The sequence below is a fragment of the Hippoglossus stenolepis genome, chromosome 4, assembly GCF_022539355.2.
Source record: "Hippoglossus stenolepis isolate QCI-W04-F060 chromosome 4, HSTE1.2, whole genome shotgun sequence".
NCBI lineage: Eukaryota > Metazoa > Chordata > Actinopteri > Pleuronectiformes > Pleuronectidae > Hippoglossus > Hippoglossus stenolepis.
Genome location: NC_061486.1, coordinates 21,669,514 through 21,696,109, shown reverse-complemented (window position 1 = coordinate 21,696,109; position 26,596 = coordinate 21,669,514). Strand labels below are relative to the sequence as shown.

At 42.0% G+C, this 26,596-nt stretch overlaps 2 protein-coding genes across 7 annotated transcripts in view; one reads left to right on the top strand and one right to left on the bottom strand.

The window, feature by feature from the left end:
* LOC118106442 (clathrin heavy chain 1) overlaps nt 1-22,124 on the top strand; it is a 29,462-nt gene extending 7,338 nt beyond the window's left edge. For 2 of the 6 annotated variants that reach the window (XM_035155000.2, XM_035154999.2), the window contains 29 exons: nt 9-122; nt 497-670; nt 2,347-2,544; nt 3,042-3,242; nt 3,823-3,975; nt 4,095-4,217; nt 4,407-4,544; nt 4,821-4,985; nt 5,076-5,256; nt 8,391-8,554; nt 8,668-8,793; nt 8,960-9,102; nt 9,231-9,465; nt 9,593-9,715; nt 9,923-10,068; nt 10,354-10,537; nt 10,750-10,942; nt 11,107-11,264; nt 11,372-11,536; nt 11,744-11,851; nt 12,078-12,245; nt 12,334-12,483; nt 12,595-12,726; nt 12,912-13,022; nt 13,190-13,360; nt 13,890-14,111; nt 15,165-15,185; nt 19,127-19,202; nt 20,342-22,124. In XM_035155000.2, the coding sequence (XP_035010891.1) occupies nt 9-122; nt 497-670; nt 2,347-2,544; nt 3,042-3,242; nt 3,823-3,975; nt 4,095-4,217; nt 4,407-4,544; nt 4,821-4,985; nt 5,076-5,256; nt 8,391-8,554; nt 8,668-8,793; nt 8,960-9,102; nt 9,231-9,465; nt 9,593-9,715; nt 9,923-10,068; nt 10,354-10,537; nt 10,750-10,942; nt 11,107-11,264; nt 11,372-11,536; nt 11,744-11,851; nt 12,078-12,245; nt 12,334-12,483; nt 12,595-12,726; nt 12,912-13,022; nt 13,190-13,360; nt 13,890-14,111; nt 15,165-15,185; nt 19,127-19,202; nt 20,342-20,472 (4,374 nt within the window). In that variant the 3' untranslated portion in view covers nt 20,473-22,124. Of the gene's footprint in view, nt 1-8; nt 123-496; nt 671-2,346; nt 2,545-3,041; nt 3,243-3,822; nt 3,976-4,094; nt 4,218-4,406; nt 4,545-4,820; nt 4,986-5,075; nt 5,257-8,390; nt 8,555-8,667; nt 8,794-8,959; nt 9,103-9,230; nt 9,466-9,592; nt 9,716-9,922; nt 10,069-10,353; nt 10,538-10,749; nt 10,943-11,106; nt 11,265-11,371; nt 11,537-11,743; nt 11,852-12,077; nt 12,246-12,333; nt 12,484-12,594; nt 12,727-12,911; nt 13,023-13,189; nt 13,361-13,889; nt 14,112-15,164; nt 15,186-18,982; nt 19,021-19,126; nt 19,203-20,341 lie in introns of all 6 variants that reach the window. The other 4 variants (XM_035155002.2, XM_035155001.2, XM_035155003.2 and 1 more) reach the window with 3 other exon arrangements.
* A 416-nt stretch (nt 22,125-22,540) lies between these two features.
* On the bottom strand, nt 22,541-26,544 carry cfap45 (cilia and flagella associated protein 45). Its single transcript, XM_035155005.2, has 12 exons — nt 26,420-26,544; nt 26,198-26,299; nt 25,542-25,654; nt 25,204-25,339; nt 24,929-25,099; nt 24,653-24,831; nt 24,326-24,455; nt 24,030-24,176; nt 23,762-23,875; nt 23,426-23,619; nt 23,040-23,264; nt 22,541-22,666 (listed from the first exon to the last, which is right to left on the bottom strand). Exons 1-12 carry the CDS (start codon nt 26,420-26,422, stop codon nt 22,600-22,602), a joined length of 1,581 nt encoding a protein of 526 aa, XP_035010896.1. The 5' UTR covers nt 26,423-26,544; the 3' UTR covers nt 22,541-22,599.
* Nucleotides 26,545-26,596: the final 52 nt, after the last annotated feature.

Sequence of the window (26,596 nt, the reverse complement as noted above, 5' to 3'; positions counted from 1 at the left end):
CTTTCTAGCTGCATATCATTGAAGTGGGGACTCCACCAACTGGGAACCAGCCATTTCCAAAGAAAGCTGTCGATGTTTTCTTTCCTCCAGAAGCTCAGAATGACTTCCCTGTTGCCATGCAGGTACAAAAAACACTTACAAGGACACATGTGGAGCCTGTTTGTTTTTGTTCTACAACATTCTCTCTAGTGGGAAACACCACCCTCCGTGGGTTCATATGTCATCACAGTGTTATGATACATTTTTAATGAAGACTGCAATTGCTGAATTTTCTATTGAGGGATTTATTGAAGTGCTGTTAAAACATAGAGCTGATATTTACACTTTTTGAAATGCTGAAATGGCACCATTTAGTCCAACAAATGCACCTCGGTCTGATGTCAAAACTAGAATCAATGTGCGTGGGACAGGACAAATAATTAAGCTAATTTAGCTTCAGTGTCTTGATCTGTCTTTTTGGCAATCTGTTCTGACCGTTCTCTTCTTGTACATCTAGATCAGCTCAAAGCAAGATGTCGTCTTTCTCATCACCAAATACGGCTACATCCACCTGTACGACCTGGAGACTGGTACTTGCATCTACATGAACAGGATCAGCGGGGAGACCATCTTTGTCACTGCCCCCCATGAGCCCACTGCTGGTATCATAGGAGTCAACAGAAAAGGACAGGTATTTTGAAGTACACACTCTGGCCCTCCCATCCATCTACTAGAGATTTACCTTCCCAGTACTTTCCCCAGTGTGATTTCACCAGTAATGGATGTGTACAACTTAAAGGCGTACTTTTAAAGTCACACCAGTAGAAAGTAAATGGTTGCATGGTCAACGTAAAGATCTTACTGAATCAGAGACCATATTTTTGTGCATCTTAGTCAGTATAAGCATTAGTAACTGGCCATAATGATGTATCAACATATTCATTTTTTCAAAGTAGGGCTCGCAGATCAAACATGAATCTAAATATGAATATTAAAAGTTAAATGTAAGTTGTGTTTGTCAGATGCTAGGACATGAGGCCCTCCTCAATTGAAAACAATGATGTAGGATCCCTGCAGTGTTGAGTCAAATAATTAAATCACTCGCTTAATAAAAACCAATAGTCCCAATTTCCCCATTGGGTTGGCATGTTAACAGCTAACACATACACCGTGAAGATTATCTATTATGTTTGATTTGGGATATGAGCAAAAATATTTTTTTTGCTGGAGGCTTGAAAGGGGAGAGAAATGTGATCAGTGGCAACAATTATGAAATTCGTGCAATACAGTTTTTTACATATCTACATTAATGCAAATTGTTGAATTTGTTTCACATTAAGAGTAACTCCCAAAAATAAAACAAAGGTGTACTCGCAGATATAAACACATAGTGATTCTCTCTAAATCTGTACCAGTATGAGACACAGAATGTGTCTGGATTCTGCTGACATTTGTAAGTGATTCCCTTTCCCTGTGGCGTGTCACCCTTTTTGTGTATCAGTGTGGCTCTTTGGTGTTGCTGTGTGACCTTGACTGAGGAAATCTCTGAGAAAATATCAAGCTGCAGCAGCATCTACAGTGTCGGGCAGCATGTGAAAGTTCCAGCAGGAGCGCTAAGCTTGGCCGAGCAGACTACACTATCTAATCCTGTTATTGCTCTTGGCTCTCACCTGAAGCTCTGCCATACACAGCTCAGTGTGTTGCACGCACACACGCACGCACGCACAGACACATAATGCAACACTACACGCAACAACATAGGTTAATCCCCCTGTGTAATTTAGGAATGTGACAAGTACACGTCTTAGGATGTAATTCACTTAGATCTATTTTTGCATACAGGGGTGTTTACATAGAACTTGAACTTGGTGTTTTACGGTCAAATGTGCACTGTGGAGTAATCACTGTCGTTATTTTTGGTTAAGAATGATTCTTTTTGGCTATTTATATAACTATGAACTGTATGGTTATCTTCTCTAGTGGTAACTATTCCCTGCCTTTACCATCAGGAATAATTCCCATTCATTAGCAATTGGAAAGCACAGTTAATTAGCTCCGTCAAGGACTTTATGTTTTCACCCCTGTCTGTTTGTTGGTTTGTCTGTGGGCTTGTTTGTAAAATTCCACAAAAACTATTGGACAGATTACCAAGAAACGTGGTGGAATGATGTGGTATGGGTCAGGTCAGATTTTTCCACATTTACACCAATACCCAGGGAATAATTCATGGATCAAATAGGCTGCCTTTAGGTGACTGATATCTGTGATGAAATTTGGTGCAGCTTGATTGAATTGACTGTTGGGGCCTTGGGGGTGGTATGCACACTGATTGCCATTGTAGTTAAGCATGCATATATGTTTTTCCAGGTGTTGTCGGTGTGCGTGGAGGAGGAAAACATCATTCCCTACATTACCAATGTGCTCCAGAACCCGGACCTGGCTCTTCGCATGGCTGTCCGCAACAACCTTGCCGGTGCTGAGGAGCTGTTCGCCCGCAAATTCAACACCCTCTTTGCAGCTGGGAATTACTCAGAAGCTGCCAAGGTGGCAGCCAATGCGCCCAAGGTAGTGCCAGTACCAGTAACACTGCTCAGAGTAACATTACTTACAGTTCAACTAGTTCAAGCTCAGACTGTTTAGACTATGCAGATTTCTGGGGATAATATAACAACAAAAACAAATTAGTTTAGATTTTGTCTTTTTAATGTAATTTTATGTTTTATTTTTAATGTTTTTCCATGCATTGGTAAAGCTGTGTACATTGTGTCTAAAACGTGCTACATAAATAAACTTAACTTTTTGTGTTGCATACCACAGTAGTTTAAAATCAACAAGACACATAAACTGCTGGATGTATTCTTTCAGTGTACATTTTTTTCTTGGTTTGAGAAGTTTCGATAAGTAATTCATTACAACTGTTTTGTTCACTACAGTCACTAATAGTCACCCAATGATGTAACTGTACACATCCTTTCTTCTATGCAGGCTCAAAGGTGACTCTTCTCAACTCCAATCTTCCCACTGTCACTCACTTAGATACTTTGTTTACCCTTTTTTTCCAGGGTATCCTGCGAACCCCAGACACTATCCGTCGTTTCCAGAGTGTTCCAGCGCAACCAGGCCAGACATCTCCTCTGCTCCAGTACTTTGGCATCCTGTTGGACCAAGGCCAGCTTAATAAGTTTGAGTCTCTGGAGCTGTGCAGGCCTGTCCTCCAGCAGGGCCGCAAGCAGCTACTAGAGAAATGGCTGAAAGAGGACAAGGTGCGTGTCCAGTGTTGGTTTTTATAATGGATGAACTTTGTTATCTTCAGAGGAAATATTTTCACTAATCATGACGTGAAAATATTCCAATGTGAAACACATCTGCTCTTTTGAGCATACCATAGTGTTGCACTTCAAATCGCCACAACATTAAAAATTGTATTTCAAAGCAAGAGATCCATCATTTGGAGGGAATAACTAATGCCAGGTGCTTAAACTTTTAAGTGGCATGAAAGTGAAGCACATTCCAGGCTACAATTATAATCTGGTTCATCCACTTCTACAAATACCACTATGCTGCTGTTTTCAGTTCAGTGTTGTTTTTTTTTATATTTGAGAATTATATGTTGGTTATGAGGTATTTTAGTGAAATAGTTGGACTGCAATCATGTGGTGCTTTATCAAACAGGAATTCCTGTTCTTTCAAACACTGTTCAGTGTTAAGGCTTGAGGATTACACCTACATGCCAGTTTTATAATTTTGTTTGCTCACAAAGGTTCAAGTGTCCATTTAATCCACTTGTTTTGTCAGTTGCTTTGTCCTGTATCTGGTTTTCAATAATGCTCTTTGTGTTTACAGCTCGAGTGCTCTGAGGAGCTCGGAGACTTGGTGAAGTCTGTCGATCCAACTCTTGCCCTCAGTGTCTACCTCAGAGCCAATGTCCCCAATAAGGTCATTCAATGCTTTGCAGAAACTGGTCAGTTCCAGAAGATTGTCCTCTACGCGAAGAAGGTAATTTGTAATTCAACCCCTTGTTCCACTTTTGTCTTTACATTTGTTTGTGTTGTATGGTAGCGAAGGTGTATTTCAGATATAGGGCTATTGGGATTAAAGATCTGTTGTCCCTGTAGGTGGGCTACACTCCAGACTGGATCTTCCTGCTGAGGAACGTAATGCGGATCAGTCCAGAGCAGGGACTTCAGTTCTCCCAGATGCTGGTTCAGGATGAAGAGCCACTTGCTGACATTACACAGGTAAAGTACAGTGATGGTTAGACTAACCTTGCGAGAGAAAGTCGCTGGTTCAGAAATGGAATGATGATGCTTCACTACCATCTGTAACCAAATGATAAATCTAAAAAATCCTAATTATTTGATTCAACAGACAACCAAACATACATGTTTTCAGTTTGACATGTGTGATTATTTCTCTTATGTCTCCAGATTGTTGACGTGTTCATGGAGTACAACCTGATCCAGCAGTGCACATCCTTTCTACTAGATGCCCTGAAGAACAACAGACCCATGGAGGGACCACTACAGACACGCCTGCTGGAAATGAATCTGGTCCATGCACCACAGGTAAATAAACATGGGAATTCATCAGATTCAAATATGCTTATTATCCCATTTTTATCCATTCAGATAATAAATTCATCAGATTTATAAGTTGTAGTTTTTTTCTATTCCTCAAATCATATATTTTTAATCCAACCCTCAAGGTTTCTGTCTTTCTTTATAAGCATCTCATTGTGTTTCCTGCTGCCCCTGTTGCAAAGTTTCCTGTTGGCAAAGTTTCCTGTTGGCAAAGTTTCGAATGATGCTGAAATGACTTTGTCCCTGCGTCATGTCTCTCAGGTTGCAGACGCAATCCTGGGCAATCAGATGTTCACCCACTACGATCGTGCACATGTGGCACAGCTGTGTGAGAAGGCCGGTCTCCTGCAGAGGGCGCTGGAGCATTATACTGACCTGTATGACATAAAGCGTGCTGTGGTGCACACACACCTTCTCAACCCAGAGGTACAGAAAGTACTTCAACTTACAAAAAATTGGAGAATATACATGTAATTCTGCATTCTGCACATGCTCAATTTCTTTTTTCCTCTGCAGTGGTTGGTGAATTTCTTTGGCTCCTTGTCAGTGGAGGACTCTCTGGAGTGCCTTAGGGCCATGCTGTCCGCAAACATCCGCCAGAACCTGCAGATCTGTGTGCAAGTGGCCTCCAAGTACCACGAGCAGCTCAGTACTCAGTCCCTCACTGAACTGTTTGAGTCATTCAAGAGCTTTGAGGGTAAGCTGGGAAAATACAGAAACAATCTCACCTTTCCTGGTTATTTTCAGGGTTTCTGCTTGGTCTTAAATATTCTCAAATTCAATAATCTGAATTTTAGGTCTTCAAAAATCTTAAATGTTAAAATATTACTGACTAGGTCTTAAATATGTTTTGTTAGGTCTTAATTATGTTAATATCAGCAATTAACAGCAGAGTTTTGCCGATAGACGATGGAATCAGGTCAGGCCGATGGTCAAAGAGATCAGCGATTGCTGATGGCTCAAGACAAAATTTAGCTTGTTTTCCCATTTACACTTTGAATAATTATTGATAGGGCCTAGTATTTAATTCATTTTATGTTTAATTTTCCTCGCCTTATAGTTTCACATTGGCATCCCCTCCACAGTCCACACACACATATATAAGCGACACTTGAGGCACCAACAGGTGTGCAGTCCGACCAATAGACTGCCATATCGGCAAACAACTTTGCTGTAAATAGGTGTTAGGAAAGGGGAATACTACAGCCGGATAATATTTCGTCTTAGAACAATGTTTCATCTGGCTGCTGCCCTGTGCCCTCTCTTTCCTCTTGCCTCCGTGGTCTGACGGCAAGTCGTGGGATGCAAACTGCTGTGATAGCTGTAGTGAATAATAACAAGGGGACCAGTCGGTGTTCCCCACATGGAAATTGCTGGTGACTTCAGTCAGGAGTTCCAGAGAGAGTGAGGTGTTCTGCCTCTTAATTTATCCCCAGCACTCCACCATGAAAAATAGCTTTACATAAATGCCTTAAAATGTATTCACTTCCATATACTGAAACTGGTTATTATGGAGCCCCTCTGGTGACATTTGGGTAAAAACGTATTGCGTGATCACGAAATGATAACAAGGGAACGAGATAATAAGGCATGGGAACACGATAAATAACATTTGGTCACGAGTTATGAATCTGTTCCTCAATAACAAGACCTGGTGAACTTGGAAGCCTCTTGGATGAGAGATGAAACGTTTCACTTAATCCCATGATGTGGCCTCTATAATGGGCTTTAGTTTGACACACACTGGCCCAATCCCATTTCACCCCGTCTCCCTACCCCTACCCCTTGTTTTCGAGGGTTATCTTGCCCCTTGAAACAGTTACAAGGTTGTTGTGAAAAAAAGACCATATTACTTTGAAATGATATTAAACTAAGATGTTACAATCATCAGAATTTTTTTATCGTTATTTATGGAGAAATTTATACATTTGTGGGTCTCTCTACCAGCTTGCCGTGATTCGCAAGGTACTCTGGGAAATTCTCGTAGCCCTTGGTTTGAAGTGTGGGTCTGAAAATCTCTGTTTTGAGGGCTGTACAGCCCTGACACTTGGCCCTTCCCCTCTGTCCCAACAAGTATTGGGACACACTAACCCTACACGGGAACGCGCAAAACGAAGGGGAAGGGCAAAGGGGTAGGGAGAAGTGGTGAAATGAGATTGGGCCACTGTATGGACTGACTGATTGAGGCCAAACTGGTGGAAACGTTTGCAATTAATAGTCCATAAAAACATAGGGTCCTATCCTTGTGCGCCCCGGCGCACCATGCAGAGCGCAGTTTAATGTCCAGCACGCCTGGAGCCTGACTGTGCACAATTTGGTAATTTGGAAACAGACAGACATTGAGATGTAGCCTACTGGGTGTGTGTGTGGCAGGATAATCAGACATAGTTTTATACTTTTTCCTTCCCTTTAAGTAAGATTCTCCTCTGAAATGTTTATTTGGAATAAAAGTAAGTTTACAGATCTAACTTCATCTCTCATCCAAGAATCTTCTTCTATAGCCAGTCCTATTTTTAAGCCGCACCTAATGATCATATGTGGTATTGGCGATTGTACAAGGGGATGATTGATGATGTGACTGATGTGAAGATCGCCCAACTTAGGTCACCCGTCAAAATTAGTTTTTTTTTTTTTTTTCTAGGGCTGTCAAAATTAACACATTAACGCATGGGCAGAATGACCCGCTCCATGTACCCATACCCGGGCCCCACTCACTCGCTCAGAGCGACACACGCAGTGAGATCAGAGCTCGTTCACGTGAAGCAGCTGGTCAGTGACTTTGTAGAAGAACAGTGAAACACAGAGTTTCTCTGGTCTCAGCTGCTCAGAGATCAGCTGCTTCATGATCAGAGCAGAAGCTGCAGCTGGTTTGTACCGAGCAGGAGTTTCTGTGTCCTCCTCCTCTCTGCTCTCACTCCAACTAATAAACACTCATCACTAGTTATCAGGACCTGATCAGCACATGAAGTCACTTAGTGTTCGTTTGATTCACTCCAGAGTTTATGAGGCTGCATTTAAACACCATGAAAATGACTGTTCAACATTTTGTGCTCAGTACAACACAAGACGTGACGCTCACAGTCATGACTCCACGCAGACTTGATCCGACACCATCGATTCATAACCAAACACATGACCGGACGTTTGTCACCTAAATCATCCCAATGAAAAATTAACTATGAATGTGAACTAGTTCATTTTCTTCTGCATGAACTGAACTTGGAATTTGTTCTTTTTAAGTGTGAACTGGCTCAACACTGCTTCTACAGATGGGCTCAGATTCAGATTTCACATTTAATTGTGTAAAGGTTTGGTTGTTTGTTTGATTTAAAAAAGAAAAGAAAAACGTTTTATTCAACCATCCTATATTTGCAACAAAAAAAAAAAAGAAGAGCAAAGGCTAAGATGACCCAATTGTTTAGGATAAAGGTTCTTTGAGTTTGATTTAAAAAAGTAATGTTCTAAATAACATCCTATGTTTGCTCAGAGGCATAGCAAAGAGACAGCCAAATTTAATTATGGCGTGGTATGTTTTAGTTTGATTTTATTTTTCAATCTTAATAACTATCATTTGTACTTGTCATCAGTAAAAAAACAAATGTTAAATGTATATATCCGCCTTCTGTCATTTATCTTTCCGTTCCCACAACAATATACAGAGAAAATGGGGATTTTTCAGGGCATTTAGAAATGGTGATTAATCACAGCTACCCTGTGATTAATCTGATTACAAATTTCAATCATTCAAAAAAAACTGCTTTTGAGAGAAAAGCAGGTTTTACTATTTGTCCTTATTTTGTTTTGTTAATTTTGACTTTTTTCATGTTGCAGGTTTGTTCTACTTCTTGGGTTCCATTGTGAACTTCAGCCAGGATCCAGAGGTCCACTTCAAATACATCCAGGCTGCTTGTAAGACAGGCCAGATTAAAGAAGTGGAGAGAATCTGCAGAGAGAGTAACTGCTATGATCCTGAACGTGTGAAGAACTTCCTCAAGGTTAGAAATGAACCAGTGCACAGGAAACATTTCACTATAAAACAATCGAATCTGCTCATCAGAGCTTGTATTTATTAAGAAATGCCAATTTTTACATTATTTCCACTTTACAGGAAGCCAAGCTGACTGACCAGCTGCCTTTAATCATTGTGTGTGATCGCTTTGACTTTGTCCATGATCTGGTGCTGTACCTGTACCGCAACAGCCTGCAGAAATACATTGAAATCTATGTGCAGAAGGTACTACTACTCAACTACATTTTACCCAACTTAGATGAAAAGTTGTTGAGTAATTTTCTTTCCTCTCTCCCCATCCCTCGATCCATCTCAACATTCATACTGTCTCAGGCCATGGTCTCTACCTGAATGGAAATGTTTGAATAGTAACGTGGATCATTTATTCCAGGTGAACCCAAGCCGTCTGCCAGTCGTCATTGGAGGGTTACTGGATGTAGACTGTGCCGAGGATGTGATTAAGAACCTTATCATGGTGGTGCGAGGACAGTTCTCCACAGATGAATTGGTCGCTGAAGTGGAGAAAAGAAATAGGTAAGAACAAGGGAATGAATTGAACTGTGTAGAAATAGAGAAACCCTCATTCAGCAGTTAGAGCACTAAAAGGTAATAAGACTAAGCTCAAGAGTCATGAAAAATACTTCCTGTGTGTCGTTCTCCAGGCTGAAGCTGCTGCTACCTTGGTTGGAGGCTCGTATTCATGAAGGTTGCGAGGAGCCCGCTACCCACAATGCTCTCGCCAAGATCTACATTGACAGCAACAACAACCCTGAGCGCTTCCTGAGGGAGAACCCCTACTACGACAGCTGTGTGGTCGGCAAGTACTGTGAGAAGAGGGACCCCCACCTGGCCTGTGTGGCCTATGAAAGAGGACAGTGTGACCAGGAACTGATTCATGTGAGTCTAGAGTTAAAATCTTACCGGACTGTGGTTATTTCGCATATTCACATTTTACCTTATGATATGAAAACTTCTAAGGTAGTCAATTTCTGAAATGTTTTTATTGCCTCTATTATCCTTTTAGGTGTGCAATGAGAACTCTCTGTTCAAGAGTCTGTCCCGCTACCTTGTGCGCCGCAAGAACCCTGAGTTGTGGGCGAGTGTGCTGCTGGAGACCAACAACTACAGAAGACCCCTTATTGATCAGGTACGGCCCTCAACTGTATTTAATATCTCCAAACTATTAGTTAACTTAATGCAAAAGCCATCAGAATCACTGACTTGGTTTTCATATCGGCAAACATATATGCTTATACCATTATGTCTGCGAATGGCTCATAGTGGCCGCTTTTATCAGGCTCTACCAAAAATTCCAGATGTTGTATTTATAACTCGTTGTCCCTGTGTGCTGCAGGTTGTACAGACAGCCTTGTCAGAGACCCAGGATCCAGAGGAGGTGTCTGTCACAGTCAAGGCTTTCATGACTGCTGACCTTCCCAATGAGCTCATCGAGCTGCTGGAGAAGATTGTCCTGGATAACTCTGTCTTCAGCGAGCACAGGTGAGAAAGGCTGCATGTTACCTCTATATCCCACATGTTTTTGGCTTCCTTGGGCATTTCTGTGAATCCACTATATAAATTTAAGGCATAGGAAACAAGTCTTTTGAACTTGTTTTGAAGTTTTTGGACATAACTCAATGAGTTTATTTTACTGATCAACTACTTTTTTCAGAAGCTTATTGAATTGTGATCACGTTCAAAAACTCATTCAAAAATATATTTCTATTTTTCAGCTGCATAGAAAATTATACATTCACTGAGAATCCCCTGTCTTGGTTGTTTCAGAAACCTCCAGAATCTGCTCATCCTGACTGCCATCAAAGCTGATCGGACACGTGTGATGGAGTACATCAACCGTCTGGACAACTACGATGCCCCAGACATCGCTAACATCGCCATCAGCAATGAGCTCTTTGAGGAGGCCTTTGCTATTTTCAGAAAATTTGATGTCAACACTTCCGCTGTGCAGGTCAGTGCATTACCGCTCGACTGTTCTGTGTTTAAGGAGTCGCAACATGAACTGAGAAGCTTCTTACAGCTTCTGTACAGTTGTAAGCCAGGGTTATTATTCAGGAATCATATACTTGATCTACACCTTCTACACCTTGATTATAATGACCACCAGAATGGAGTTACTTAGCTTGTTACAGTATGATCTGAATATTTTGTCTTTTTATCCAGGTTTTGATTGAGCACATCGGTAACCTAGACAGGGCTTATGAGTTTGCTGAACGCTGCAATGAGCCACCAGTGTGGAGTCAGCTGGCAAAGGCCCAGCTTCAGAAGGGCCTGGTCAAAGAAGCCATAGACTCCTACATCAAAGCTGATGACCCCTCTGCTTATATGGAAGTGGGACAGGCTGCAGCACAAAGTGGTAAGATGTACTTTATCTGTCATTAACTCATGTGGTGAGTTGTGTAGAATTTTTGGAACAATACTAAATTTAGTGTGCGTTTATTGTTATATGAATGACGACACTTGTTGATACAGTGGACTGATGTGCTTATGAAACTGATGGGGGTTGTTTGCTGTGTGCAGGGAACTGGGAGGACCTGGTGAAGTTCCTGCAGATGGCCCGTAAGAAGGCCCGTGAGTCGTATGTTGAAACAGAGTTGATCTTTGCCCTGGCCAAGACCAACCGCCTGGCTGAGCTGGAGGAGTTCATCAATGGACCCAATAATGCTCACATTCAGCAAGTAAGTCACACAGACATACAGCGCACACACATACACACTTAACTCTCTTTCACCTGTTTACAGTTCTCTACTTTGATGATTTTACTTTCTTTTTTTTTATCCTGCAGGTGGGTGACCGCTGCTATGATGACAAGATGTACGATGCAGCTAAACTGCTTTATAACAATGTGTCCAACTTTGGCCGTCTGGCCTCTACTCTGGTCCACCTGGGAGAGTACCAGGCAGCTGTGGACGGAGCCCGAAAGGCCAACAGCACCCGTACCTGGAAGGAGGTGAGGAATGATGATACACTTTCACTGTTAACTCTTTATAATCAGATAAAAAGTCCTTTTTATATTTAGTAGAGTCAGTGACATACTTCAGTTCTTATCCATCACTATCCCTTTATACAGTGGCATTGAAGAATAAATACCTTGGGCAGTGTTGTATCCACTCACCTTTATGAAATACATTTAATGATTGATTTTGTGCTCCTCCAGGTGTGTTTTGCGTGTGTAGATGGGAAGGAGTTCCGTCTCGCCCAAATGTGTGGCTTACATATTGTTGTCCACGCCGATGAACTGGAGGAACTCATCAACTACTACCAGGTACACAGGGTTACAGGGGCAGTGTTAAAACATTTTACACTTAATATGAATTTGAAATGATTTATGAACATGTAAGGTTTGAGAAATCAGATATCATTTTACTTTCAATTAGGTGTATATTCAGTACAATTCATTGGTAAAGATTTGACCTGTGTACTAAAGTGAAATGACATGTATTTTGTTTGGATGGCCAAGGGCAGTCTCATTAAATCTGTGTGTACGGCAGGACCGTGGTTACTTTGAGGAGCTGATCACCATGCTGGAGGCCGCTCTCGGTCTGGAGCGTGCACACATGGGTATGTTCACAGAGCTCGCCATCCTCTATTCCAAATTCAAGCCACAGAAGATGAGGGAGCACTTGGAGCTCTTCTGGTCCCGTGTCAACATTCCAAAGGTAGGGGAGGAAAACGACAACAACATGAGTTATTGATAATAAACAAACTCCCAAAACGCTTTCACATGAGAACCTTTTTGTGTGTCAGGTTCTCAGGGCAGCAGAGCAGGCCCACCTCTGGGCAGAGCTGGTTTTCCTCTATGACAAGTACGAGGAGTACGACAATGCCATCATCACCATGATGAACCACCCAGCTGATGCCTGGAAGGAGGGCCAGTTCAAAGACATTGTCACCAAGGTAAAAAAAAGACACTGTTGATGAAATAGTGATGCTAGTTAACATTCTGATAACAAGTTCTACTATTTACAAACATGCTAAAGTTCAAGGGAAATGTGTTTTTTATTCCAGGTGGCCAATGTGGAGCTATACTACAAAGCCATCCATTTTTATCTGGACTTCAAACCGTTGTTACTGAACGACCTGCTCATCGTCCTCTCCCCAAGACTGGACCACACACGCGCTGTCAACTTCTTCAGCAAGGTCCTGGGCCATTGATGCTTTCTGTAAACATTTTTCAAAATGTTATTTGGATTTAACCTATCATCAGAAAAATGAAATCTAAAAAGTATTGTGTGATCATCTTGATGGCGAGAAAAAAGAGTAGTTAGTACAGGAGATTACTTAAAATAGACATAAATTATTTTTTTGTCTGAATCATTGTTTAGGTGAAGCAGCTGCCTCTGGTAAAACCTTACCTAAGGTCTGTCCAGAATCACAACAACAAGTCAGTGAACGAGGCACTCAACAACCTCTTCATCATTGAGGAAGACTACGCGGTATGATGTGATAATGTTGTCCATTGTGTATCGTAACAGATTATATATATATAGATATATATATATATCTATATCTTTTACTCAAACATTTTGATGTCGCTTGAAGAAAGAAAAGGAGAGAGAGTTTAATGTTCTGCCATATGTTAATCTCTCTGTCTCTTATCCAGGCTCTGCGTACTTCCATCGATGCCTATGACAACTTCGACAACATCTCGCTGGCGCAGGGCCTGGAGAAGCACGAGCTGATAGAGTTCAGGAGGATTGCAGCCTACCTTTTCAAGGGCAATAACCGCTGGAAACAGAGCGTAGAGCTCTGCAAGAAGGACAAGCTCTACAAGGTGCACAGCAGTTCAAAACAATAACTCTCAGTTGACATCTCATCCTAGAAATCAACTGAATGCAATGAAATCAGTTGCTTCCAGGGGGTCTTATAAGTCTAAAATTTAAAAGTCTAAAAAATTTGACATACAATTCTTGCAGACGTTCAGGTATGTTTTTTTTATATTACATTTAATAAAATTACAAACACGAACAGTGTGGAACTACATTTGACTCGACTGAGGGAAAGACTATGGATACCCACTGCTCCGCCTGAAGTACTTTGTGTGATAATGTGGCGTTTCGAGGGTTTTTCTTTATTGGGCTACTTTACCTTTTTCTTAATTTTGGTTAAGTTTAAGTAATTCTGGGACTCCAATGTTTTTTCGTATTTGTCATAGTAACAATAATTGACATAGATGTTCAATTTCATTCATTAAGGTCATAAAAAGTCTTAAATTGAACTTGTTGAAACCTGCAGAAACACTGAACAGGTGTGGTCACTTTTATTCAGTTTATTCAGCTGTAGTGGTGCTTTCCTTTCCGCAGGATGCCATGCAGTATGCGTCAGAGTCCAAAGACACGGAGCTGGCAGAGGAACTCCTGGCTTGGTTCCTGAATGAAGACAAGAAGGAGTGTTTTGCCGCCTGCCTTTTCACCTGCTATGACCTCCTGCGGCCCGACGTGGTGCTTGAGACTGCCTGGCGACACAACATCATGGACTTCTCCATGCCGTATTTCATCCAGGTCATGAGGGAGTATCTGTCTAAGGTGGGTTGGCCAGAGGCAAAGTGTGTGTGGACAAGAAGGTTTCTTAAGAGAAATGCATGTTATAGATACTGTTTACAGTTCTGAGATAACTTCAGTGAAAGAATAATTAGAAGGTAGATAGACAAGACATCCCACTTACATGTTGACTAATCGTTTTATCCTCTTGTTAGGTGTTAAGATTTGTGAAATAGTATTTGCAAACATGATCTTATCAGTGGAGATGCCCCATGTCAGATCTGTTCAAATTGAGACCCTAAATATGGAATATAATCTAAAAAAAAATGTCCCTCTACTAATATCTGGCATTTCCACTAATCTGATACCTTTTAAAGTATCAGCAGCAAGTTAAAGTTGTTTGCAAATACCATTGAAGTACAGGCATTGTGACACAGTTCCCTACAGACAGTGTTACAGTGTTGCCTATTCTTTCCTCCATTCATGCTCATCTTCCTCTGCTTCTGTTAGTCACATGTCATCACTGGTGTTTTCCTTTTTTTTATTTGGCGTTTTCTTCCATTCAAGCTACTTTTCCATACAAATGTGTTCCGGAGGAGATTCATAACTGCTGTGTCACTCGTCGCACCATTTATACCTGTTACATGGCAAAAGAATATACAACCCATATTGTTTTCATGGACAACAGCTGAGTGGAGCATTTGTAAAAAAATAAGAATAAAAAGTTGTTGCATTTATTTGACAAACTTTGAAAACCCAACTACATCAAAAAAAGATGTCAAATACACAAAAGTTTATTTTTTTGTGGCTGACAACTTCTTGTTATATATATATATATATATATAATTATTTTAGCTAAGTCTCAGAAGATCATGTTTAATCAAGTCAATATCTGTATTTTATATTTTTATAAAGTAATCTCAAGTCTGCATTTGTATCAAAAGTGGCATTATTACCCCCATCTCTCTCTCAGGATTTTTGTGTTTTCTTTAAGTAAAAAGTCCTCTGTTTGCTCTTCTCTCTCTGTCAGTTTCTATTTTGGGAGACTTCCATTTGTTTTTTTCTTCCTTAAGTTGCCTCTCTGAATTTCCTTTCCAGGTTGATGCGATAAAGGAAAAGGTGAAAGTCGAATCCATTTTCTAATCATTCTTTTTTACCCCTCTTCCCCCCTTTCCTGTAGCCTGTAGTTTGGAGGAGTGAAATTTAGCAGAAACTGCATGACCCCTCTTCCCCCCATGTCACTTTGCTGCTTCTGATCGTAAACTCCACATCTCCACTAGATCACCTTCAAACCTACAAAACTCCAGAGCGGGGCTCTTAACACTCATGCCTCGGGGCTCTGCTCGGTGTGCTGGTGTCAGTGACGGCTTTTAGTTTGACTCAATACAACAAATGACAAACGTTGAATAGATGTTTTTTAACATGCGTAGCGGTTTGGTTGAGTACTTACATTTAAAAATATGTTTTCACTTGATTGCTGCTGCCATTACCACTGTTTGTCACAGAAGCACAAGGAATCTTGGGATATGTTTGGCCGGTAAGGACCACCTGGTGGGGCCTCTTGCTCAGGGGTAGAAGGACGCATTTGTGGGCCACATTTGCAGGAACCTTAGAATTGGGACGCAATTGGTGTTAAAATGCAGCCGCGGAAAGATGTGACCCCCGAATTGAGACACAGCTGTTGTGTATCTCAAGCGTGAAACTGATTGTTGTAGTTATGATAATTGTTCCAGCATCAAACGCCGTGCCCCATCACAGCATTTACCCTCAAACACACTGAGCCGTCCTCTTAAACCAGCACACTCATAGGTCTCCTCAGGCATGTGTGAAGAATGTCGCTCTGGAGAACTGGCTCACCTGCTGTTGTCAGGTGCTTATTCTCACAGACTTGTAGAATAATTATAATGTTCAAACTCTCTTGTAACAGCACTCAGCTGCAGTCTGCTGCCCACCATCATCCTGATGTGACGTTCAGTTCAACAGAGCTTATTCACAGCAGCCATTTTGACATGAAAGTGTAGTTTAACACGTGTTACTAATCAGACAAATGAAGGCTATTTACCTAAATAGAAAAGAATCTTAATTAATTGGATTAGTTAATCCTGTTTTTACTATTTCATTTCAAATAGCTGCTTTGGAAAAGCTCTATACCTTGATTGTATAGTTATAGGTTTGGATAATTTTTGACCCTGTTGACAGTGTATAAAGGGAGTTTAAATATTTTGAGAATAATAATTCTTAATGATATCTTTAAATCAAGAACTGGAGGGGACATATTTAATATCTGTATATGGACAGTGGCACAGTAGCAAAGACTGCAGCTAAGTGTAAAACCTAATTTCAATAATACAAGCGCCAATGAGGCATTTGTTATAATGAAGTGACCATTCTTTCAGAGACCTATCTATTTCCCTCCATGTCTGTCTATACGACTGAATTTATCCCATGTGTGAGAAGAACACAGACAATAAGAATCATTGAAATTAGGTCATTTTTAGAGGGGTGTTTGTTTTGACAGTATATGTCTCTCTGAGCATTCAGTGATACTGTAAAGTGTGGTCTCTTCAAGCCACAGACCACTCGAGTGTATGAGCAAATATTTGATTTGGACAAGTTCTTTGGGGGGACAATTACATAACATGAAGAGCAACAAGCATGCACCACCCCCCCACCCCCCCACCCCCACCCCCGTAGCATCAGTAGCACTCAGGCCTGGCTAGGAGACATCGTTGTTGGCTGTGCCTGCTTCTGGAAACCTTGAACTGGCTGAACAAAATCATCCCCTCCACCCTCTGTCACACTCTGTCACCCTCCACTATGGCTCTGCTTTCTCTGTCTCTTTCTTTCTCTGTCTCTTTCTTTCTCTGTCTCTTTCTTTCTTTCTTTCTTATGCACTTTTCAAGAAGAAACCAAACTAAACTGCCGCTTCAGCATGTCTATCAACCCTCCTCTTCTCAAACAAAACAACAGCCTGTCTTCTCTTCAAACAGCCTGCTTAACCAGACTGACTGACTGTCGTATGAAACTACAGCGTATGTAGAGAACTGAACCCAAAACCACTGTAAGAGCAAAGCCTATCCTGCACCATCATCATCATCAGTGTTTAATCTGCACACTGTCCTAGCTGAGGATGATATGTGAAGCTTTTCACTGGCTGCTAATTCTTTGAATTGTTTTTAGCTTTGTCTTTTGTCCTTTCCCCGTCGTTATCCGCCTCTGAGCTGCTCAGCAAACACTAAAGCACCAAAGAGGACCAAGCAGTTTTGGCTAAATGATTCTCAAAATGTGTAAAGCTGTAAACACACTTGACTGACTTTACAAAATGTTGATGATTGGTTTTCCAAACACAGGGCCAATGGTGAAGGAGGAGAGAGAATAAGAACAGGCAAATGGAATAAAAATCACTTAATCTTACCTGCAAATATTTTTAATAACTAGAATAACACTCAGCAGAGAGCATACCTTCGCCAAGGCCCAACAGTACCCTTAAAATCAGCAAACTGCACCAAGTTACACACACTCATAGATATCAGTCTTCTAAGTTGACCATATTTTATATTTTTGCATCAAGATCTCTGCTTTATTTCATGGGAAATTCACAAAAATGTCCTCGCAATGTCAAAGGACATGAAAAAGAATCCTGGATCTGCCAACGTCATTGAATCCACTATTAAACAAAATGTGTTTAATAGTTTCTGCTTAATCCTGCAAACAGACAAACAGCAATGAAAGTATAACCTCTTATTGACTGGGAAGTCAATCATCCAAAACAAATAAAACACCAACTGTTATTCACTTTATTAATTAGAAATTAATCTTATGTGACAATGAATGTTTAGGTTTTGGACAATTGATCACATTTGTCACAATTTCCTCACATTCTTTAGGCCATATGATTGTTTTGTTATTTGATCATATAATTAGCAAATTAATTGATAATTAAATAGGTTTTGAATTTGCTCTACACTGTAGAAACCTGCTAAATGTGTATAATCTTTATCTCATGTTTTTTCTTGTCTCTCCAGGGTAGGCTGTGTCCACACTGATACTTTCTAAATCTGAAATAGAGTCAGTTGTGTGTCTTAACAGCTCAGTTTCAGGGGTTTGAAAATCCAGAGTAATGTAGACGCTAGGTGTAAACATTGATTAAGTGATACTATGTAAATTAAAACATTAACATGGACATAGCCATAGTCCACATGAAGCTATGAAGGGATCATGAGAATGAACCACACTTGTCCTATGTCTCAGGATGAGGGTAAAATAGGCTTACATAAATGAAGGTATACAGGCACATAAAGCATCTTTCTAGCTTGAGTTTTACTGAATAACTGTGTTGTTACTCTGTCATGTTGGTGACAAGTCACCTTAAGAGATCATGCTTTCAGAATCAAAACTTCTTTGTTTGGTTCACAATCTAAAAAATATTAGCGTTAATGCTGAGAGAAATACCAAAGCCTGATCGCAGCTGAAAGCTAATAAAGTCTCTGTCCACCAGCTTCAGTACACAAATGTTCAGAGAGCGTTTTGATATCGTGCTGAGAGGTGGACAAACTTACTAGAGGGGTGAAAAATATAAGTGTTGGTCCTTGTAAGTCTGTTCTGGTGCGGGTTGGTTCTCTACATACTCTGCATTTCCAACATGTTAGTGTAGATGATTTGGGTGGCTGGATGGTGGGACCATTATTACCCTGTAGCTCTGTTTTTGTCTCCTCTCCTAATCCCTAATACCTTCCACAAAGAAGTGGGTTCCTATCTGATAGACTGTTGTGGCCAAGCTCCATGGAGTATCCAGTAGCTCTAGTTGTAGTTGCTCCTTTTGCCTTATAGAAGGCCCCCAACAACACATTAGCAAGGCCTGCCTCCTGTAGCCCGATTTAATTTAAATCTGGACTTTATTCGTCTTCGCCTGTCAGGAATGGTCCCATCCGTCAGCCAGTGAAATAACCCAGAGGTCAGTTTTTACAAACCAGGCATCTCAGCTCTCGCCCTTCAAGAGCCCAGTCGGCCGTAGCATCACTGAAGTCTGACACGGTCACTCTTGTTGTTGTTTTCCACAGGTCGACAAACTTGAAGCCTCCGAGTCCCTGAGGAAACAGGAGGAGCAGGCCACAGAGTCTCAGCCCATTGTTTACGGTAAAAAGACCACACACAGGTTTTAATCACGTTACTGTGATGCAGTCTTCACCATGACATTCAGAATCAGTTCAGACCTGGTATTAACATCCTGAGTGATCCCATCACAAGTGGTCAGTGCTGAAATTCAGGTGTTATTGCACACAAATGCATTATGAGATCTGATCACTCAAACCTCATTCAGAGATGTTCTGGGATGTGGTGGCCACATTCTTTTCACTGTGTGAACGCGAATCCATCCTGGGCCAAATATGAAGGACGAGCCAATCAGCTGATGTCTCTGACCTGCAACAGTTTCATAATAAATCAAACGTATATTTACACGGCTCAGTGACCATACTTTGATTTGTTTGTGGTTACAATATCAACGCTGACAACTGCAAAGTTATTTGTTTTTTTTACAAACGTGTAAAATCTTTTTCCGTAGTACATCTTAAGCTGTGTCTTAGTTCAGCAGCCACCTCCTTCAGAGGATGGAAGACTACCTCCTTCATGGTCTGCATAGACCGCAAAGGCCGAACCAAAGTGAGACGGTCTGGGCAACAGAGGACTTCCGTGATCGGCTTCACCAGCTTGTCCTGCTCTCACTGCTGTTGCCTAGCAACAGATCTGCAGTTGGACACAACAATGAAATTGTCAACACCCCTTGGTTTTTTAACATGTGTAATGGTGGGACATATTGTTTCTTGCTGTCGCCACTACCTTTTTGAAAAATGGTTCATCACCAAAGTGCAATGAATCCTGGGATAGGTTGGCCCAAGAAGGACCCACTTGTTGGAGTCAGCTTTTCTTTGGGATGGAAGGAAGTATTTGTTTGCAGCCTCTGATGGATCCGAACCTTATATAATATAATACCATAATATTTGTTCTTAATGACCAGAAATAACGTACGTGTGTATTTGCCTATAGAGCAGGGAAGTGCGATCCAATCACAATTGGTCAGAGGAGACACTTTCAGGTCGTATTTTAATACCAGATGTGAACAGACGAAGTTAGCGCTGACCACTTGTGATTGGATCACTCAGGACAGATGTTAATATCAGGTCTGACCAGGTTCTTAGACGGGACCTAGAGAACATTTCTGACAGCGACCACAGTCGCACTTGCTGTAAAGACTCATCTCAATGTTTGTGTTGCAGGCACACCCCAGCTCATGCTCACAGCAGGGCCCAACGTGGCTGTGCCTCCCCAGCAGGCCTACGGCTACGGCTACACAGCAGCACCAGGCTACGCCCAGCCGCCACAGCCCAACTTCGGTTACGGCATGTGAACACACAACACCCTCCTCCCAACCTTCACCCCCACCACGACTTGACCCAACACCTTCCCTCCACCTGTCCTTCTCTCTTTGTGTTCCTCACCAGCTTCCCATGGTCTTCTACTCACAACAGGGGCCACAAAGCAAGCAACAGCCCACTCTGGTTTTGAGTACTATTTTTTTATTCTGTTGTGTTATCAGAAATAACATTTAACTGCATCGAAGGACTTTTATTTGTATCGTTTTGAAAAGAAAATTGGACCACGTGTCTCTTTGTATTTCACATTCCATATTTATGACTACTTATTTACAATGTTTGTTTTCTTGTGTTTTATGTTTATGTTTACGTTCTTTTTTTTTATTGGTTTATGGTTTGTGCAGAAGTGGACTTGCTAAAGCTCAGCAACGAACCTTTGAAGTAGGTGGAGGAGCATTGGATTTTGCACTCGTGAAGAAATTAACGTAGAGAAGCTCTTACTTTTGATGTACTGAACATGTGAACAGCTTACATTGTCTCGTTTGTCTGTATACTGCATTTCATCATTGTATATTCTGAGGAAAAAATGGTTACATATAATATTTGAACATATATTGCCATGTCAGTGGCTATAGCTAGCAACACTAAGTAATGATAGTATATTCTGCACAGGCGTGTAGCTTTATGGAGTTTTAAATGCATACAGACGTATGTCACTGTGTGAATGTGTGTGTGTGTGTGAGAGAGAGAGAGAGAGTGTGTGTGTGTGTGTGTGTGTGTGTGTGTGTGTGTGTGTGTGTGTGTGTGTGTGTGTGTGTGTGTGTGTGTGCGTGTGCGTGAGAGAGCGAGAGCGAGAGTGTGACCTGATGGTCTAAATAAGAATTTTAACTCCCTCTCAGCCTGTACTGGGCTGTACAATCCACCCTCCTAGATGTTAGCTCTCCTTCATTGGTTCCATGTATTTAGGTGACCTCTTGTGCCGTGTACAGTGCTTGTGTGAGACTGTGTCTGTGTATGTGCAAGGACAGGACCACGGCTCCCAATCCCCAGGGCCCTCCACCCTTCACCCTCAACCCCTTAACCGTACCGTGTGTGTGTGTGTGTGTGTGTGTGAGTGTATTTACTCTGAACCCTCCCTGTCGCTGAGGTCCGTGTATGCCGGGTGTTGTGGTGTTTCCCTCGGTCACCATTACTTTTATTTTTATTTTTTTTGGTGTGTACAGATGTGAACATGACAAATTAAAAACTTTTAGATGGAGACCCCACCCATCTGTCCTCCACCCACTCCCCCTGTCCTGTTTTCCTCCCGCGTTTAGTGCAAGAACAAACATGGAGGTGGAAGACGACAGGCTGGTGGAACCTTTGTTCACCTAGGGACAGCCGGATTAGATCCATGAACACTCCCATAGGTTGTGTGTTTAGATGGTTATGATGAAGACATTAGATCTCAGTCCATCCAGTTCTCTGTTAAGAATGGTCTGAAATAAGAGCCTGTATTTACCTTGATGTACTTAACTTCCTTACATGCTTTAAGCTGTGTGTAAAGTGTCATCTTAACCCGAGCATAAGTTAAATTCCTTTCTGTTGTCATGCATATTAATAATAAAAGGGGATCTGTCATTGATAAGTGGAAGAATATGACTTAACTGAAAGGGAAATACTAGCGTAAATAAAAACAAAAAATTTACCAAGTCTCTTGTGGAGTCACTTTATGTGAAACGTCTCAAAAAAAGTCTACTACCTTTGCCAAAGATGTTTTTGTTTGTCTGTCTGTTAGCAGAATTACGCAGAAATTAATGCATGGATTACCACCAAACTAAGTGGAAAACATGTAGTATGGATCAGGAAAGAAGCCATTACATTTTGGTGCAGTCTGTCTTTAAAATTTGCAATATAGGGCATTCTTCAACATTTTCTTTTATTTCTCATAGAAATTCATGGACGAGAAACTCAGGCATGTTTAAAGGTGTATGTGCAGATCCAAATAAAAAATCCAGATCTCTTGGATTTAAATGTGGTTTCATAAGGAGACGTGGGTGCAACATAAACCTTTATTGGTGCATACTTATATTCACATTATATCACATTAGTAATTGCAATATTTTCTCATGTAAAATGTGATGGAGAAACCAGACGAAGACACGCTAAAATCTGTGACTGACTCAGAGTACGCAGGCCCTCGCCTTCCTCTCCACTTCACTGCAGTATTTTTCAGAGAGCCCTGTCGCCCTGCACATGGACAAACACATCAGAGTAAGACAGTGAGGATACATTCAATATAGAGTGAGCTTGTATTCACCTCTGCCAAGGAGGTTATGTTTTCACCCCTATCTGTTTGTGAGTAGGACTACACAAAAACTGAGCAGATTACCATGAAACTTGGTGGATGGACAGAACATGGATCCAATGAAGAATTTGTTTAATTTTAGTGTTGATTTGGACAAAGGGGCAGATTTTTTCTCTTTTGTTAACATTGTGAAATAGGATTTTTATTTAATTTTTTCATTTTTGTTAATTTCTCAGGAAATAATATTGGATGAGGGTATCTATGACTGTGTACAATTCTAGTTCCATACAGGTCCCTTAGCCTGCTGTTACTTACTTCAGCTCCTTCAGCTTCTTCTCCTTGAACTCGACGATGCGCAGGCGTCTCTGCCGGGCCTCTTCCATCAGCTGGTCGGCCTCCTTGAACACCTCTCTGCGTCTGGCTACGGCCGAGAGCTCACGTTCCCTCACCTGCTGCCGGATGGCCTCCGAGTGACAGAGCGCTTTCTGACGCTGATTCTCCTCCTCCTCCATCTGTTTGGCTCTTGCTTCCTTTTGCACCCTGTGGAGAAAAGGGCAAAAGGTCAGTGTATGTGGAGGAATCACTATCAGTAAAATGGTAGTAAAACAGAGCGGTTCACTACACTGATCAATTCATCCTGCTGTAGATGGTAAGTGACAGTCGTCCTTTACTCTGAAACATCAAATCTTACTGCCTCTTACTTCAGCACCCTCTCAAATTCGGCCTTCTCCCGACCGGCCTCCATCGACAGGAAGTGCTCTTTGCAGTGAACCTGCTCCAGACGAGCCGCCTTTAGCATGGCCTCCTCCTGTGCCTTCTTCACGGCCAGCTCCTTCTCTTTCCTCCTCCACTCTCTGTCTTTGATCTGCTGGTTCCTCCGAGCCTGGAGCCCGTCCTTACAAACAAAAACAAGAAATTTATTAAATTCCAATGGATCGTGTAACTGTTATTAGGCTACTTTAATGTGCAATGACGATAATTGGGCAGTTGCTGTCTTCATGGCTTTTCAAAGTCAGCTGGTGGTTTTGTTCGTGCACCTGCTCGGCCTTGTAGTCTTTGGCTTTTTCTTGCTTTGCCCTCAGTCTGGCGATCTCCAGCTCCTTCTCCTTCTTGATTCGTCTCTGCTCTGCTTCAAATTCTGCCTCTCGCTCCTGCAGAGCTCAAGAATATCAACATAAAACAACAAACAAAAGGGACACTTACGTGCATGTTAATGACATGTAAAACTGAACTTTCACTGTATTGAGAATTTGTGTGATGGATTTTTCTTCTGTGGAGAGATCCAGAACCTGGTTTTGATCTGACCTGTTTTTTACGGATGTATGTTATGTCTCTTATGTCTGCCAGCTTCTCCTCCTCCCTCCTCTGCTCCTTGGCCTGCATGGTCTCAGCATTGATCCGCATCACCTCCTCCTGCAGATGCTGCTGCTCCTCCCTCTTCCTCACCAGGGCCTGGAGGAAGACGTCCAGTCAGAGGACATACATTCCAGAGCGAGTTGTTTATGTGTGTGTGTGTGGTTACACGTCCCTCAACATGTACATGTATTTTCTCATTTTGTTAGTGTGTGTTTGTGGGTTGTGTCTCCCCCTGGTGTCCGCACCTGGAGGTCTTCCAGGTTCATTCTCTCCTGGTTCTCTCGGACCTGCTGCTTCTCCAGCTCTTTCATCTCCTCATGTAAGTGCTTCTCCTCCAGACGCTGCTGGATTTGGTCGTAGATCTGCTGCATTCCACTGGAATGAAACACACATGCATGCAAACGTGATAACATCAGCAAACTGGAAGGCCTTTGCTTTTTCTGTTCACCAGTGGCCTACGATCAGAAAGTGGATCTCATGACAAGAATGTTAACAATAATGATGAAATGACGATTACATCATTCACATGTAAATAATTCCATGTATAATTTTGTGTGTATTTCTCTGTGGACCTGATCCTCTGCTGTTTGTGCAGCTCCTCAATCTGCTCCACAGTCTCCAGGGCCCTGCGGCGCTCCACCTCCATCATAACGTCCAGACGCTTCTCCTCCTCTGACATCTCCGCCTGGATCAGCTTCTTCTCTTGGATCTGGGCATCACAGATGGCTTGGCACTGAGCGCCCAGAATTTGCTGACGACACCCCACAGAGAACAGAGGTTCTGATGTTCATGTTCGTCTGCCAGTCACTGATTCACTTTTGGACTCTTCAAATATGTTCATGCTCTACCTTGTTGAGCTCTTTGATCTCCTCCTCCTGCTCCATCCTCAGGACGGTGGCCTGCTCCACCAATCGCTGCGCCCGCTCCTGAGCCTCCAGTTCAAGCTCAGTGAGTGCAGGGTTCACTTTACGGGACATGTCTGCCTCAAAGATCTGACGCTTCCTCTCCTCAGCAGCTTTCTGAATGAGGGATATATATATTTTTAAATGTTTTAGGTTTTATTGTCTTATTGTTTATCTGCAGGTTAAAGGAACATTTTAACTGGAATTGCCATGTTTCCTACTATTTCTTCTTCCCTCTTCCTCTGATAAGCCTCCATCCTCTGCTCCTGGGTGAGAACCTGGGACGTGGACATGATCCTCTTAAACTCAGCTGGTGGGAGAATAATGGATTGTCCTGAAGGATCCTTCAGAGGGATCCTAAAAAATGACAGGTGGTGTTGTTAAATCTCTGAAGTTTGTCTCGATTCTGCTCTGTTGCAATGACCTTTATGTTGTTTATTGTGACCCATTTTCAAACCTGCAGTATCTTATTTTGAAATTAGACATAGCTGCTTAAAATGTAGACACAGACACACTGATGGAGTCTCTTCGGAGTTGTCCAGTGACTGTGTGCGTCTACCTGAGGTTCCGAATCAGGTCTTTGGTGATGACTTGAACCGTCTCTCCCCCTTGGATCTTTTGATTTTGACCCTGGCCCTTGGAGGCTGAGTGTCCACATTTGTCTGGTGATATCTGGAGAGAGTCAGTCAGCAACATCTCACAAACGCACTAATAGCTTGTGATGTCTCCACACATGAAACTTCACACGATGACAGATTTGTACATTGTGCTGCTCACAGCTATAAACTAAGACTGGAGGTAGAGCGGGTCATCCACTAACCAGAAGGTTGGTAGTTGGAACCCTGGCTCCTGACACACTGTCCCAAGACACTGAACCACAAATTGCCCCTGACAGCTGTGCCTGCAGTGTGTGAACGTGGCTTGTAGTGTAGCGCGCATTATGATAATAATGACTTTATTTATAAAGCACTTTTCAAAATCTAAGTTACAAAGTGCTTTAAAAGGGAAGCGAAAAATAAAACAGACAATCATGAGCACAGCATCATTAAGGAATCACAAACACAACATTCATATTCACTCAGTATCATTTGTTGCCAATTCAGAAGAAGAACCACAGAAAAATTACGATGTCAAAAGTATTAGTTGACAATGTAGAATAATTACTAAAAGAGATAAACGAAATAGAATACAGATAATTACATAATACCCCCTCACCGGTATGGTGTTACCAAACAGGGTCTCGTCCACCTGGGAGGTGGGGGCTCGTGTTCGATACCTGCGGGAGTCACCGCTTCTCCTCGAGCTGGATGTGAGGCTCTGTGGGGATAAATCCGTGGATAACCATCAATAACCATGAATGACAGTCCTCCATGAGCCGCAGCCTTCAGATGAATGTATGAAAGGTGCTGCTAATCCTTATTTTCAACGAACACTCACCATGGTCCCCGGATCCCTGCAGCACTTCTTCACAAATGCAGTGTGTTGTCAGTTGCCATGGGACACAGATGTGAGGCGGGGCCATTGGGTGTGAGGACTGGACTCACATACGCGCGCGCACACACATACGCGCGCGCACACACATACACGCGCGCACACACGCACACACTTTGAACC

Bases quoted from the DNA above. Each gene is read 5' to 3' on its own strand.
- cfap45 (XM_035155005.2), bottom strand. The intron at 25,100-25,203 runs GTAGGAAACATG...TCCCTCATTCAG, and splicing joins GGAAGAGGGAAGAAGAAATA to AAAGCTGCTGAGGAGAGGAA. The intron at 22,667-23,039 runs GTAAGTAACAGC...GTCCATGTGCAG, and splicing joins AAGAAGCTGAAGGAGCTGAA to GGCGACAGGGCTCTCTGAAA.